The 16,912-nt window shown below is 46.9% G+C and overlaps 1 protein-coding gene across 1 annotated transcript in view; it reads right to left on the bottom strand.

The window, feature by feature from the left end:
* Positions 1-16,912, bottom strand: part of Dera (deoxyribose-phosphate aldolase (putative)) — an 83,296-nt gene that overhangs the window by 25,133 nt on the left and 41,251 nt on the right. Inside the window, exon 6 of the mRNA NM_172733.1 lies at positions 15,858-15,986. Coding sequence (NP_766321.1) covers positions 15,858-15,986 — 129 coding nt within the window. The remainder of the gene's footprint in view (positions 1-15,857; positions 15,987-16,912) is intronic.

Here is a 16,912-nt window from a genome sequence, read left to right as displayed (position 1 = left end):
CAAACTCCTGACAATCCTCCTGCATCAGCCTCCCAAATCCTAGCATTACGCGCTGAGCCACCATGCTTGCCCAGCGTGGACTTTATTGAAATATTAATAAGCTATCCTCAGGATGCACGCAGGCTGAGCATGGTGTCTCCTCCAAGCTGGGGTGAAGCTCGACAGCCTTCCGTTGTGTGGCTCTGACATGTGGGACTGCAGACACCAGCCACACAAAGAGGGAGCAATATTGAAAGTGACTCCAGGGGAGAGTTTCCAACACTGTCCTACCCACGTATACCCACATTACACTCGGAAGAGTTCTGAGTGCATTGCATGGCGCCTGCTCAAACACTCATCCTCGCATGGAGCACATCTGTGTACAGGGCCTGGCAGGACTAGTAAGCTCGGGCTCTCCTCTTGAGTCTGGTATTAATGAGGATGAGAGAAACTTTGCCAGTCTAATGTGAGTTTGGAATGACAGGCTCAGACAGACATGTGGAGATCAGAGGACAATTCGCAAGAATCAATTCCTTCCTTCCAATATGTGGGTTTTGAGGATTAAACTCAGGACATCGGCCTTGGCAGCAAACACCCTTACCCACTAAGCCTTTTCACAGGCCCATAAGCCACATTCATTCAGAGAAGGGAGTACACCCCAGCTAGCAGGGCTCAGGATCCCCCAAAGTTCTTAGACCGTGACAACCCTTTGTTAGAATGGATGGTGCTGAAATATTGCTTACCAGAACACAACCCAGTAATGGATTTTAGCTGGAAGGAACTCCCCAGGCACACGAGCTTCCGTTCTCCACTGCACTGCACTCCACTGCACTTCACTCCAGGGACACACGCTTCCATTCTCCACTGCACTGCACTTCACTCCAGGCACATGAGCTTCTGTTCTCCACTGCACTTCACTCCAGGGACACACACTTCCATCCTCCACTGCACTGCACTTCACTCCAGGCACACGAGCTTCCGTTCTCCACTGCACTTCACTCCAGGGACACACACTTCCATCCTCCACTGCACTGCACTTCACTCCAGGCACATGAGCTTCCATCCTCCACTGCACTGCACTTCACTCCAGGCACACGAGCTTCTGTTCTCCACTGCAGGGTGCGGAGCTTCAGGAGAGTCTCTCTGATTTTGACTTTGCTTTCCTCCAACCAATTCCAGGCCATCCCCAACACATGCCATTGACTTTATACCAAGCTTGTAGAAACGTGTTCTACTGATGAAAAGAAAGAAACTTGACTGATACTTCAACTTCAACTCTGTCTTTTCGTCAAATTTAATTTGAGCTCCGTAGAGTAGGAAACCAAACCCTCAGCTCTTCTGTTTCTTCTTTAACTCTAAGTCCTAAAACAGCATCATGCACCGCAACAGCTTACCAAAAGTCCCCTGCACTAAGAGACGCTAGGAGACGATCCTTATAAACCAACGGTTCAAATCTCGATCCTACAGGCTCCAGAGGCAGCTCAATCCTCATTTATAGTACCATTTCTTTAATTAAAACAAAAACAAAAAACACCTTGATTTTCTGAAATAGGACTATTATGAAGGGAAGTTCCACTACTTGTTACCATATGCAGAACACACTTGTAGACAGCCTGTTGTTTTAAAGAAAAACAAGTATGGCAGCAGAAGTTAAAGTGACTAGTGATAAAGACCAAGGAAGACGGTCCTCTGCTTCCTTGGTGCAGAGACACTGGAGGCTGTCATCTTTGCAAGCTTCCACGTTCCCTTTTTAATGTACTAACAAAGATGAAAACTCACAGTATTTACCCATAATCTCCTAATAATGGTTCCAGAAAGCAAGAGACATCTGGGTTTATGAAGGAGAGGAGGAAATAAGATGTGGTGGGAACTAGGTTGTCACCAGGCAGAAAAGAGTTCTCTGATTTTATTTGGATTTGTTTCTGCAGTGGCGCCCTTCGTCTTACGTGAGGTCTCTGGGGGAATTATGTGAGGTTTATTGTTGGTGGTGGTGGTGGTGGTTTTTTATCTTTTCTCTATTTGTATCTTTGAACATTTGGTTTTAAACTCAGATCCAAGTTATCTGCATGCATTAAACTGCTAGTTGACAGCACAGATAAACCAAGTGCATTTTCCTCTCTTTAATTATTAAATTGAACAGTTTAATAATGCAATTCTCCAACCGAAAAATGGATTGTATTCCAAAGCTCATAAATGCATGGTTGGCTGAAATCAAAATGTATTTCTCCAGACTGAGGTTGGCAATAAATGCCAAGCAACCCAGAACCCAAGTTTCACTCCAACGGAATGTTCAGGCCTCTGAGCCCAGTAAACTTTGGACAGACAAAGAGTTTACTGGGGACACAGGAGTGTCAGCAGGCCCATCTCTGCAGCTCGTTAAGCCACTGTCTCCTACGAGGCTAGGGCTGGGACATTCTGAGATTTATAATGCCAGCATCTGGGAGACTGAGGTCAAGGCCAGCCCAGGTTACATCACCCAAAACAAATACTTCTGTAGCCTGCAAGCCATTTCTGGCTCTGGGGACAGGAAACTGGACACTTGGTCTTTGAGACCCTCTCGGCTCACTGCCTGGCCCTTCTCAGGCACTTCTCTCTCTGATGCCAGCCACCCCATCGTCCTCCTTCCCCAGAGCTGTTACTGCACTACATGCAGGCTCAGCTCATTCAGAAATTGCTAGTAACTGCTGGGTTCCTGGGGTCTCGAATGCCTTGAGCTCCTCTAACAGGGTCCTTTAAGAGGATCAAACCATGTGGCTACCACAAACCACGTGTCTCCCCCTGTGTCCGTAAGTACACGTTCCCTCCTGGCCTCTGTATGAGCTGCTCTTTATCTGAGCCATTTGTCTTGGATTAAATAAACAAATAAATAGTAAAAACAAAACAAACAAACAACAGCAATAAAAGAAAAAAAATCATGGGACTTTTTCATTCTACCCTTGAAGGAACAAACAAGATTAATGGTAAAGTATGTTTGATTATAGGGAGGAACCAGCAAGAACATGAAATGAGAACTGAACTTCAAAAATAACCAGCAGAAAAACATACTTAATAGCCTTTCAATTTAGGACACGCCAACTCTACTGGAAATACCTAAAGGTGGTTTTACAGATTTTTATTTTACGCCTTGGAAAGGCGTTATGATATTGAGTATTGCAGAATAAAGCAGACTGCTTTCTAGTCATCCAATATACAAGCTAAGAAAAGGCCTCGGCGTATGACGGATGTAGTGATGGAGATCATTGCGAACGCAGAGGTAACTTGCATGCTTTTCCTTTCTATTAAAAAATAAACAGGCACACTTTAATTATTCACTAGGCGTGCTAATATCAAACTGTGATGACAGTGAACATCCCACCAACAGCTTTGTGCCACTTCGGTGCAACATGATCTACGTTCCCTCCCAACCCGTGGACTCTTTGGAGCCTCCTTGGCTGTCCCTGCCCAATTTAGCAGCTTATAAGCACAGGAAGCTGACTTTCCCATGCCCCACTTGGTGATAAATTTTTCACAAAAAGCAAATGAGCACACTCATCCCTGGGTCGCAGTGAGGAAGCATCATCCCGAGAACTGGAGTCAGAACCAGGCGGGCCTCTCCCTCCTCCTTCAGCCCCGGCAGCAGATCTTCCCTTGAATGTATGTGGTGAACCTCATTCACGTATTCTAACTAGAAAAACGGCCTCCTACTTACCCTCGTGGCTTTTGCTAGAATTTGTTTTTTAATGTATTGTTTTTCCTTGTTACATAAACAGAAAAGTAAAAAGAGGGCCAGTCTATGCCTCATTCTGTAATAAACCCAACCACCATGGGCCGTGGATGTTCTTACATGGGGAAGCAGAGGCCTTGGCTCTTAGTAAACAATCTGGTTTCTCCCAAATCCCACGTCCCAACAAATCACTCTCGGCTCTCTTGCCTCTGCTCCTCTATGGCCATTCATTCCTAGCTACTATTGTTTTTGCTTCTAACATGTTTTGGATGGTTAGTTTTCAACTGCTGACTTGACAAGACCACCCGGGAAGAAAATCTTAAGGAATTGTCTAGCTCATGTTGGCCTGTGGGCATGTCAGTCAGGGGGGGTGCGGGGGGGGGGAACAACACTGTCTTGATTGTTAATTGATGTGAGAAGCCAGAGCCCACTGTGGGCAGCGCCATTCCTAGGCAGGTGATTATACACTGCACACGGGAATGTAAACACATAGGTCGGCATGCATTTACTCAACTACTCTTGACTGTGATGGACAGCAGCCTAGAACTGTAAGTGAATAACCCTTCTCTCCTCAGTTGTTCGCTGTCAGGGTATTTTATAACAGCAACAGAAATACAAGCAGGACAACGCCCCAAGTCACTCCTGCTCTGCAGGGCTTTCTTAGCTTCATCTCCAGGCCAGCCACACTGTCACCTCCATTTTCTCAGCTCCCCATCTCCAACAGAAACACACGTCACTGCCAAAATGCCAATGCAACCACTGTCCACCATCACTTAGAGTCTGGAGTTAGGGGATTGCATTTTTGTCCCAGGTGCTGGGCACAGGAGACATTCTATAGACCCCACTGACCGAAAGAATAAACAGAGGAGGGATGACTCGCTAGTCCAGTGCTCAGTCCTCAAGCTAAAAGCTTTCCCTGCCCCTACTCGGAGGAAGCCTGACTCCTCAGATAGTTCTCAGTTGTAAAATGCTTTCTGGCTGACCTCCCACTCTCTAGCCACACCTCCACCTCTTCCCCACACACACTGGAGGGACATGCTGCCTCTGTACATCTCAGCAACACAGATCCAGTGACTTTCCAGCCAAAAGGCCTTCCTTCACATCTGTCCCCAACAAGAGTCATAAGAGTCAACAGCTTTGTGAGTTCTTCCTTCTGACTCCCTCCCAGTGGGTTAGCAGGAAGAGATGCATGAAAACAATGGCCCTGTCTCCCCTTGCTTCCCACAGAGCAAACCACTCTCTCTGCTTTTAACTTGTATACAAGACCTAAGAGATGGCTACCACCTCACCTCACGTGCTGGCTGCCCAGTCTCCATTTACCCATTTTCTGTCTCCCTTCTCTCTCATAAGCCTTCTTCTCAGTCCACATAGCCCAGAACGGGGCAGGACCCCAAACAAACCCCACACCCAACATGGAGAAGACAGGAGAAAAAGCCATGGTCTGTTTGTATTGCAGTGAAGAACAACAACTAGGTAAAGATGAGTGCCAGCTTGTGGTTCAGAGTCTACACTGTACTACAGCATGGCTGATGTGGGCCAAGCCCTTGGACTGGCCCAGAGACCAGCTGACCCACGGGACGGGATCTCTCAGGGGAAACCGGCTCAGCCTACCAAGCCGGCCACTTACAAAAGCAGCTTGTGAAACAACAGATTTGTTCTGTGCTGGCTACCGAGAGTCCTGTTCAAGCTTGAGACTTTTTTTTCCTTTTTCTCTTTTTATTGGTTATTTTATGTATTTACATTTCAAATGTTATTCCCTTTCCCGGTTTCCCCTCTGGACCTCCCCCACACCCCTCCCCCTGCTTCTATGCCGATGTTCCCCTCCCACCTCACCGCCCTGGCATCTCTCTACACTGGGGCTTCGAGCCTTCACAGGACCAAGGAATTCTCTTTCTACTGATGTCAGGCTCTTTTTAAATGACTATTAAACTGCAGGGCTTGGAAGAAAGAGTCCTGTCCTGACCATCGGTTCAGGGTCCTGCCTGCTAAACAGAAGTACTCATGGCCATTTCTGAAGTACTTCAGAAAAAGCACTAACCACCCCCTGCCACGCCCACCCTGGTAACTATCACCCGGCCATGCCCACCGAGGACCCAAGGAAACACTAGCCATCCCACTGCCATGTCCACCCAGGACCGGCTGACACCTGATTCTCTGACAGTTGGATTTATCAACGGTGTAACTATGAAGCTCTTGAGGAAATCCTCATAAAAGTCTCGCTAAAGAGTGTTGGCCTAGACTGTCTCTCTCAGCAGCACTTTCACCATCTACACGGGCTTGATATTTTAGTCCCTCCTGAGCTCGGACACTTTTGTATTTCAGGTTTTCTTGTGGTAGAGTGAGAGGTTTGAGGTCAGTGAACTCTTTAAAAACAAGCAAAACAACATTATTTAGACATTTTTCCATTTTAAAGATTCATTCTTATTTTGCGTGCATGAGGATATAGAAACATGTCTATGTACCACGAACATGCCTGGTGGCCTTGGAGGTCAGAAAACAGTATCAGTTCCCCTGGAACTGCAACCACAGATGGCTGTAAACTGCCATGTGGACCCTGACAACAGGGCAAGTGTCCTCTGCAGGAGCAAATGGCTCTCTTGACGGCTGAGCCACCTCTCCAGCTCCCCTGTTTGTTTGTTTGTTTGCTTGCTTGCTTAACAGTTTACAATCCTAATAGTTTTCTAGGCATTTCAGCATTAATTCTCTATCTACTTATTTAACTCTGGCTAGGGACTGAACCCAGGGTCTTGGACATAACAGACAGGCCCTCCACCACTGAGCTGCACCCCCAGGCCTCCACCATCTACCTACAAACATCCACTTAGACTCTTTGACTGGCAAGTAACAGGGAAATCGATGAGTAAGCGAAGATCTCTTTAGTGACTTACACACAGAAAACGTGGCAGGCGGGATTCCAACCTGAAGACCACATTTCCCACTTGCCTAACTAGCTCGAGGGAAGACAAAAATTACATAGGAGATCACTGAAGTTTACGGGCTTGTAAAGAGCCATGTTAACAAACATTTAAAAAGAAAAGGGGCTCCCGCAGTACCTCCCTCCCTCTGCTTCGCAGCTCCCCTCGGCTAGCATGCATGACTTTGTTTGTATTCACTTGCATTAGGGCCAGGGCCACAGACAGAAACTGTGGATTTCCGGAATGCCCCTTCACTACCTAAGTCGTTTCACTGAATGGCTTGGCTGAGCAATTTAATACAGAGGGTCTCTCTCTTCTTTATTCTAGAAATGGCAGTACAACCTTCGGCTTGTGTCAGCCAGTTTTTCCTCCAGTTAACATAACTTTCTACATTTTTTAGAAAAAAAACTACATCTTTCTTCATTTATTTGTTCTTATGAAGTAAACCTAGAAGCCCTCAAATATTTTTTCTTTGAAATCAAATAAAGAAATATTCATCCATGCAGAAGAAAAGAGAGCACAGGAGAGTCCCTGGCTCCGCTTTATAATATTACAGCACGTGGTGCAGTCTCGTGTCTGTATTTATTTCCAGTCATTTAGTTTATGATGGAGAATAACTTTTGATTACTGATGCTCGCAGTATTATTCTCTCTGTCTTGGACTGTTTGAGGACCTGTATTTTATTACAAAGTCCAATAAAAATAAAGTGAAAAGCCCACAGGTCCCCAAACTGCTTCCTGGCCGGGGCTGTACGTCACTCGTTTCCAATCTGGAAGGAATTTCCTTCCCCTGTAAGTCTCTGTCGCTTGCTCATAAGCAAATTTATCTCCTAATGCCTCCTTCTTTATTTTAGCCATTAATCTCCCATTGAGAGTCCTACCAAATGCTTTCTGCAGATAAAAATATTTAATGTTTACTAGATTTCCCCATTCCACGCAACATATATTGCTTAAAGGGGGGAAAAAATCAATCTTTTCTACCTGAATTCAAGTTTGTTAGTTTGACTCCGTATGTTTCCCTCGGAAGTAAGAAATCCTATTTCTTTTGCTACAGGTTGAATTATGTCCAAACAAAAGAAGTCAAAATTGTAACCTTAGACTCCTCTTCTAGAAGGTGAGCTTATTTGGAAATGGGGTGGTTGAGTTGGTAATCATTTAAGAAGAAAGCACACTGAGTAAAGTGTCTGTTGTCTGGCTGGAATCCACAGAAGAGGCCCAGGCACACAGAGAGAAGATGCCTGACGGCAGAGGTCAGGCCCGGGAAGCTGAGTGTGACCCTATTTCATTCAGCAAAGGTCAGCAAGGAAATGAGTGGGACTGAACCTGCGGAAATGCCTGTTGTAGGAGTGGATGGCAGGCAGGGCGTACATGGCGGGCAGGGCGCACATGGCGCGCCTGCATTTAAAAGTCCTCCCCAGATGGGATAGCAGGTTGGTTTTCACCCTATAAGAGGTTTAACTTCCTGGCCTAGTTTAAGGACGTGTAAACAAAGTTACACTTCAAAGCCCAGTCCCCCAGCCCCTCATGCCTCTGTACCTCTCTCCCTGTGTCTTCCCTGAACCACACATAAGCTTGAGCCTTTTTCTTTCCATCAAAAAACCAAGTCAGAAGTTCTTCATGCCCTCCCCTCCCCTCTCCATCTACCTGTGAAGTCTTACAAAGTTCCACGACACTCCACTGCTTTGCAGTGCTTCAAAGCAGTCTTGGAAATACAACCTCTGGGTCATAGTTACAGGCTGCTAGCCGGGGCCATGCCATTATGTAAGGCTACTCCATTATAATGGAACTGTGACCATTGCCAGAAGTACGGTAACTTAATGCCCTGGATTATGATTATGTGGAGTAACTGCGTCTAGATTCTTTCCCCCGCCCCCAGAGCTGTTTTGGGCATAACCTGTCCCGTGACTACTTATCAATCACGTGATCTGTTACAGAGACCATACTTTTCCTCTGAAACCTACAAGGAGGAGGCCCAACTCCTGCCATGTGGGCTGCACTGTCCTGTGAGCCCCTGCAATGTTCTCTGTCTGTCTGTCCATACCACTAATAACTGCTCTAAGAAATCTCTTACCCCAAAGGGCAATCTGCCCCGGTGTCCCCCTGCCTCTCTCACCCTGCCTCTCTCCCCCAGCCTCTCTCACCCGGCCTCTCTCACCCGGCCTCTCTCACCCGGCCTCTCTCACCCGGCCTTTAACCCAACACTGCTCTGTTCTTACGTTTTCTCCAGTGGTGGAGGCTCATTAACAACTCTTCTTGTTATAAGTTAAACACTTTTACTTAGGAAACATGAGACCTTGTTTTAAAAGGACATTAAAACAAACCAGGCTGGTACACCATGGGGATCAGAATGCACCATCTGGAACAATACTCCTTGAGCAAGGAAGACTTGCAGCACATGACAGGGGCACTCAGGGTGGCTTGTGACAATCTTCTGGTGTCACTTGCCATTTGAATCATATTAAAGCTTTAGGTAGTAATTGGCTCTTAGTCACGGCACGGTTTTGTTTTTTGTTTCTTGTGGTCCAAGTGAATCTCCCGGGACTTTCACGGGTCTTTTATGATTGAATGACCTCACTTATTTACTTTCCGACTTCTCCGCTTCATCTCACTGTCCCCGTATTACTCTCTTCTTAGTAGGTTGGATTTCAGATCAGCTAACCCCTGGCTCCTGCTACTCCCTGGCCCCACTTTTATTTCCTCTGCTTTGCAAAATTCTGGCCGAGTTCAAAACTCCTTGCCCGTTCCGTCAAGGTGCACCCTCCTGTGGGCCCGGGTCCCTCCAGCCCCAGGTTTTTACGAGTGCTTCTCTGCACAGATCGGCATCAGCAGTTCAAGCCCGGTGACTTTACGACTGCGTATCCATGCTTATTTATCTGTCTGTATTATCCCTGAAGATAAGGGCTAGAATAACCTGGAGGACAGCTTGTCAGCTGTTGCCAGCGCGCCGACGGCCCTAGCTTCCCAAAGATAAAGGCAGTTCTGCATCTCCGCCTTCGAAAAGTGTGCAGCATGGGCTGCTGGGCCAGAATCCCCTCACCTAAGCACATCAGCTTGCTTCCTGCGTCTGTTTTCTCTAAGCATGACACTTCATATCTTGCCATCCTTTAGGGACTCGATGAAAGCCAACACAGCCCCTCTTCCCCCACTCCCATGTTTCTTACATTCCCTCACCCCAGCTCTTCCTTAACTCCCACTTCTCTCACCAGATTCCCACTCATTCAATCAAAGGTCCCCGCACATCACCCCCTCCAGAAGCACCCTCAATTCTCATCTTCAGACCTTGGGTTGGGCCCAATGAACCTCTGGTGCAGCTGTAAACGAACTGTCCTTTTCACCTGCTTCTTAAAAATCCATTTCCACTTCCCTGTCCTGTGCCCGGCTGAGCCAAAGCTGCCCGACAACCGAGAGCTATGTGCCGTTCCGTTTGGCAGATGTCTGAAGAGCTTGTACGGCCGCCATCATTTCTGGGATTCAGAAGAGGAAGAGACTTGATAGGTTTGCAAGTGCAGAAGTCTGGATGATAACTAACGGTGATTCGTAACCAGATTCATTTTATAGATCTCTTTTCTAGTGAGTTCACATCTAACATTTTCATCAATCCTCAAAGCGCTGGGGCGGATACAGAAGAGCACAGCTGAGCATCTCATACGCATCTCCTGAAGCTTCAGTCAGCAGCTTCTGAAAAGTGTCGCTCTGGACAACACTGGCCACAGCCTAGCAGGAAGAGTCAGCTGTGTCCCCTTTCTTACAAAATAGGATAGCGTGGGAGTCATGCTGAGGTCAGTGGCTTGCAAGGTTACTGTATTATGTAATAATGTATTCTCATACCTTAATTGTTGGATAATACATGAATTTAATTGCACAAGGTCAGGTCATGTAGGGAAAAACAAGAGCCTGGATCGTTCTCTGACTGCGCTCCTTCACTGGGACTACTCTGACTGAATACTAAAGAGCCACACAAAAGTAGGCCTTGAGTCACTTAGGCGACTCTTGCTCTGCTCTCTGAGGTCATCACGAGATCCTGCACACGGCACAAACTAAATACAGGTTATTTTGGCTCACGGACCTGGAGGCTGGAGCGTCCAAGAACACAGCATTGGTGAGGACCACTGAGCTGCTTCCTAGCAAGGCAGAAAGCACATAGGCAACATAGACAGAGAAGAAAAGTAAGCAGGCACACAGCAGGCTGCTCATGCCTGCGAAAATGGCATTAATCTACACATAAGGGCCTATGTGAGAGCTTCTTAAAGGCCTGCCTCTTAATACTAGCGGCTAGGAGGTTCAACTTCTGCCCAAATGTGACAGGAGGCATTTAGGTCACAGCAGTGCTGTCCAACACACAAATGCCTTGGCTAAGGTATTATTTGTAATGACGAACAGCACCACACTAACACAGTTAGTTCCATTTCTCCAGAAGAACTGTTTCTGCAATAACCTAAATGGTATAAATCACAGACTTGTAACAGTTTAAGTTTAAAGTAACGGTCAAAGCTGTTGACGGAGGATTCCCGACATATCAGAGTACTGATGGACTTGCTTACCAGTTAGTTATAGCTAGAAAATGGCAGGAGATGTGTTCAGGCACTGGAAAGTTGGGAGCTAAAGACACAGACCCTGAGATAACTCAGATTTGCAAGTTAACTGAGAGGCTCTTTACATCAGCTGCTGTAAATATGTTCAGATACATACATAGGAAATATGATTCAGTGAGTTTAAAGACAAGGGCTCAGCAGAAGAGTGAAATGTTGTAGTTAAATGATAATTCCAAAATAAACAAAGAGAAAAACAAACAAACAAAAATTCCAAACCCCAACATATACACTGGCATAAATTTTACCTGGTGAATTGAAAAGCAAACTTGAGATACAAAATAAAGGATAAGGCGCATGAATAAATAAACATGCTTTCATAATTCCTAATTTTCGTTTGGAGAACAAAAGTACTAAGAAGAGTGATAGTGATGGTGAGGATGGTGATGGTGGTGAGGATGGTGATGGTGATTGAAAGTTAACCACATAGGACTTGAGCAGCCTTTGGGACAATACCAGTCTGTCTTACACTTGCACACTTAGGATCCTTGAAGGAAAGCCAGATACCATGGGGCAGATATTTCTTAACAAAATAGTTCTAGGGGCAAGAGATATGTCACAGTGACTACACACATACACTGCTCTCACAGAATACCCAAGTTCAGTTACCAGAAAAGCACTCAAAATTTAGACACCAAAGATCTCAATCTAAATGACACTTTAAATAACATTCTAAATGGCAAGAGAACTTATGAAGGAAGCTAGAAAACACTTTACCTCATGGTGAACAAAAGGAAAAAGTTAGGTCTTTGGAAAGACTAATAAAATTGACAAAACTCCTGTAAGACTCTATCAGGAGAGGGAAAAATAAAAATGAAAAAGCAGCGGTCAGGGTGAAGAATGAGCTGTGACTACAGACCCTACAGACATCAGACTAGGACCATGGTGAGCTGTGACTACAGACCCTACAGACATCAGACTAGGCCCACGGTGAGCTGTGACTACAGACCCTACAGACATCAGACTAGGACCATGGTGAGCTGTGACTACAGACCCTACAGACATCAGACTAGGACCATGGTGAGCTGTGACTACAGACCCTACAGACATCAGACTAGGCCCACAGTGAGCTGTGACTACAGACCCTACAGACATCAGACTAGGCCCACGGTGAGCTGTGACTACAGACCCTACAGACATCAGACTAGGACCACGGTATGAACAACTTCACAACCACAATCCTAGCAGCTCAATGCATCTGGGTGGCAATGGAGCGGATATCTGTAAGAAAGCTTGCAGTCTCTCGGTTATTCATTCGGGGGAGTAGCAAACAAAACAGTAGCTACAGTGTGAGTTACGGGATGTTCTCAACTGACGAAGCCTGTGGATGTCCATACAGCCAGGTTGTGCTGCTAGCGAGCAGGCAGACCGCATCACACCGACCTTAGAGGGTCTATGGTGCTTTGAATGGGGACGGTCCCACGGGTTCACTGATATCAGTGATGAGCCCCTGCTGACGTACAGTTTAGGAAGGAGGAGAAGATGCAGCCTTGATAGGAGGTGTGTGCCTGGATGTGGGGTTTGAGGTTTCCCAAGCCCTTGCCAGGCCCAGACTTAAGCTCTTGCTCTGGACCTCTGTCCCCACAGCTGCCATCACACACCCAGCCAAGGCAGGTGTGGACTCCCCCTCTGAAACCGTAAGCGATTCCCAGGTAAGTACCGTGTCTTATGAATTACCGTGGCCATGGCATCCTCTCACGGCACTAGAACAGTAACTAAGAGAGTCACTCAGAATCTGCCGGGATGACAGCAACGTTACCTCCTGACTGCAGTAGTCAGATGCAGGTGACTGCATACTGTCTAAGCTTCTCACACCGTATGGACACTTAACACATTCCAATGAATGTAAGCTCAACTCAATGAGATTGATTTTTTTTTTTGTCAGAAAAAAATAAAGTATTTTTATTTGGGATTAGTCTGTGCATTATATAGAAAACTAAAACAAAAATACAGAAACCCACTGAATTTGGAAAATACTTCAGTTCCATTATATGTAGCAGCAGGATAAATACAGACTGGGAAGCAGGCTAGACGCTATAAATCATAAAGTTCACAAAGACAACGAACGTCCTTCCTGAGAGCTGCTGCTTCTGAAGAAGAAGCCGCACTGCAGTGGACGTGAGCCAAGCAGAGGTCAAACTTGGACTGCGGGCCTGCTCGAGCTCTGGGACCTTAAGAAAATCTCCATTAACTCGGGGGTGGTGAGAAGAAGATCAAGGGACATTAAAAGTATTTGTCAGCAACGGGGACATAGAACTCAGTGACAGAGCACTTGTTCAGTGGGTGCACATGCACACAAACAGAAAACTTAGTGTGGCCCCGATGGACCAGAAAGAAGGGTCCCAGGAAACTAAAAACAGACCTACTGTGCAGTCCAGCGCCATCACTTCTGGGTATACAGCCAAAGAAATCAAAGCCAGCACAGACAGAGAAACCAGCATGGTCATGTTTACTGAAAGACTGGAGTCAGACTAGATGTAAAAAAACAAAACACAGAAAGCAGTGTATATACACGCACAGTGAGGCTATTCGGCCACACCCGTCCTCTCCTATGTGGAGTCATATGCTTTTCCTATAAAATCAGAAGAGAAACTATTAATGTGGGGGAGGGAAGATCAGAGGAAGAGACAGTAATTCTTGCATATACAACACACACACACAAGGCAGAGGGAAGCCACCTGTGAGGACGGAGGAGGACCACAAGGAATAACAGGGAGGGAGGCCAACGTGAACGGAGCTCACTGGTGACGTGCGTCTGCAGCTTCACCACAAAGTCTGGCCTTTTCTACACTAGCTAAACTCTAAACTAGCAATGTAAGAAGACCAAACTGAGAATGAATCTGTTGATGTACCCCACAGCTACAGGCTCAACAGGCTAGTTAAATGGTGAAGCAGAGCCCATAAACACAGCAGAGGGCAAACTGCACAGAAAGCAAGGGCAGTGGCAGCTTCCAGCCAGTTTTCTCTGGGCACAGCAGATGGAGGCGGCCTAACACCACCTTCCCTCTGGGAACTGCTTGTGCAGAGCGTCCACGGCTGACCTTTCAGAAAGCCCATACTTTTTTCCGGACAGTGTTATAGCTGTGGTAAGAGACACCTCAGGGCAGCTCAGTTGTGGCCCCATCAAGTGCCTTGGCCTTGCGAGCATGCTGACACGGCAACACCCTCAAAGGTGTCCCACAAATGGTTGCTGCCATGTTTGGCTGCAGCTCCTTGAAGATGGCCTCAACTTTTCGTTTGTTGCCCAGACTAGCAGTCTCTTCCTTGGCTAAGAACCAGAAGGGGACCACATGTCTAGCTAACACACTGAGGGCCTTAACACAGTCACCCCAAGTCACAATGAGCCTTCTACTGTGGACTGCTGAACTCCAGCACCCCAGTGCTGTGCAAAGTACTCTATTTCTACTTAGCCTCAGATATTTAGGGATCTGGCTTTAAAGGACACAAGCAGCAACAAGTACCCACAGGGCCGGCAGCAGGGACCAGGCCGGATCATCCTCAGTGGCCTGGCTGATGCTCAGTAGAGTCCCAGGGAAGCATCCACTAGGCCCGACGGCATTCAAAAGGCACACGAGAGTATCCAAGGCTTATATCTAAAGTATAAACATCTACAGCGTGACCACAATGAATGGCCTGAACCAGGGAAGCCAGGCATCTTCATCCCAGAGTTAGGGCCCCTAGGGGACACCTCAAAATCAGCTCTCACTCCCAGCACAGTGAGGCGTGTCATCTAATAGAGAATTAATCAATTAATCGAAAGGATATGGAGCTCTCGAGAAGATGAATCAAGCGGTGGGGAAGGAAGTGATGCCAGACACTGGCGTGGCTGTGCTGAAGTCAAGTGTGCTGAGGACAGAGGCCTTCGAGGCAGGGGCCCAACATGCACAAGGACACAACGGAAGCTGAGTCCAGGAGTGAAGGGGAAGGAGACAGGAGAAGACACAGACAGAGGGCCTGGAAGTTGCACTCCATCTGGGCATCTGGGGGGGGGGGGGACGGTTGTAAAGAAGTGGGGTCATGATCAAATCAGCGCTGAGAAGGCCATTTAACAGCACAGAGGAGAGAAGACTAGAAAGGGCCAGAAGTAGGGACGGAGACCTGAGCTGAAGTAACCCACTCGGGAGGGTTTGCCCAGGACAGCAGCTGCAGCGTGGAGAGAGATGCAGCAGGCCACTCCCTGGTACAGTGGAGGTGAGAAAGAGGCCGGCGGAGCTCCAACCTGAGCGGATGCGTCTGCTCTGTGCAAAGCAACAGAGGTCAATAGAGGTCAACCTCTATCTGAAAGTAAGAAGAACGCCCCCCGGATTCTTCCTTACATTAGCAGGAACAAAAGCAGGGGCCACTTGAGAAAGCACAGACAGGTCTCAGAAAGACGCAATGCTAAACTAAATCCTCTCCAGCACACACGGAGGAAGAATCAACTAGCACAAAAGGCAATTTGCTAACAAGAGCGCCATCTACTGCTACATAGGGAGAGCGCAGCAAAAGAAAAATGCTACAAACCAACAGAAAAGTGGACAGAGGCCCAAAGTCTCCATTCACAAATCTCATCTCAGCCCTCTGGAAAGAGGATGACGGTAGCACTTGCAATACCATCCAAATGCTTGTCTTCCCTTGTTTCTCCTAAAACCGTCGACCCAGTGGGCAGCAGGTCTGAAGACACGAAGCTTACCTGCCATCATCGCTACCAGGCTGGCTTTGTAGACGTTGGTGAGAGAGCCCAGTTCGCCCGTAGCTAGGATGGTTTTGAGATGGGCCTCGCCACAGGCCTTTCGAAACTGAGTGACCTCATCGTAGAGAGCTGTGGAGGAAACCATTGCAGCTGTTACAAAGCAGGCAAGGGGTAAAGGTGGCGGCTCTTTAGAGCCAGAAGAACCCACTTCGGATTTAGGAAACATAAGACATTTGCCACTTACTAAACATCACCCCAATTTAATATCGCCTAGAGCACCCTGCTACAGTTCACATTCAGTGCCTGGTTTGACACCATAAAACTGTTCCCAAGCCCTGGGCCTGGGGTCAAGAGTCATAAAGCCTCTTAAATACCATTATGAAGACATGCAAAGTACAAATAATTTCTACTTTTTTCCACGTGATTAGGACCTGAGGGAGAAAATAAAAGCAAATCTATCTGCCATACATATAGCATCCAGTTACTATACCACGAGGAAAAGATATCCTGCGGTTCCTATTCATTCTCCTCCAGAGGTAGCAGGTTCTCTTGTTAGCGTTTAAAGCAGACCTTTCCTGGGAGACGAGCAATGCCGATGCAGGAAGAGCTCACTGGCCACCACTGTAGACAGTAAGTACATGAGAACATGAGGTGATGGGCTGGCAGGTGCACTGCAGGTATGTGAGGAAAGCTCACGCTAGTGGTGTGCACTGAGGTGGCTGTCAATCACCCAAGCTCTACTTCACCTTCCAGAGCTCCAGACAGAGCCTGCGAGCAGCCTGGTAAGTAGACTAGACAGAGTCGGGTCGACAAAGCAACCAAAGACACATGGCAAGACCAAACTGAGGGAAGCGGCTGAAGGAAAACCAAACAGTTCAAAGAAACCAAAGCAAGCGAAAACCAACTCGAAAACAAAACACAAACGAAACACACACAAAATTAAAAACATGTAAAACAAAGAAAAGAAATACCAGTAAAGAGGCAAAAATGTTAGTAAACAAAATCAATGTGTTTCAAAAGCTACTTAAGAGGCATCTGTCAAGGATAGCATGGGC

Source organism: Mus musculus, chromosome 6, assembly GCF_000001635.26.
Source record: "Mus musculus strain C57BL/6J chromosome 6, GRCm38.p6 C57BL/6J".
Lineage (NCBI taxonomy): Eukaryota > Metazoa > Chordata > Mammalia > Rodentia > Muridae > Mus > Mus musculus.
This window is presented reverse-complemented; position numbering and strand designations above follow the sequence as displayed.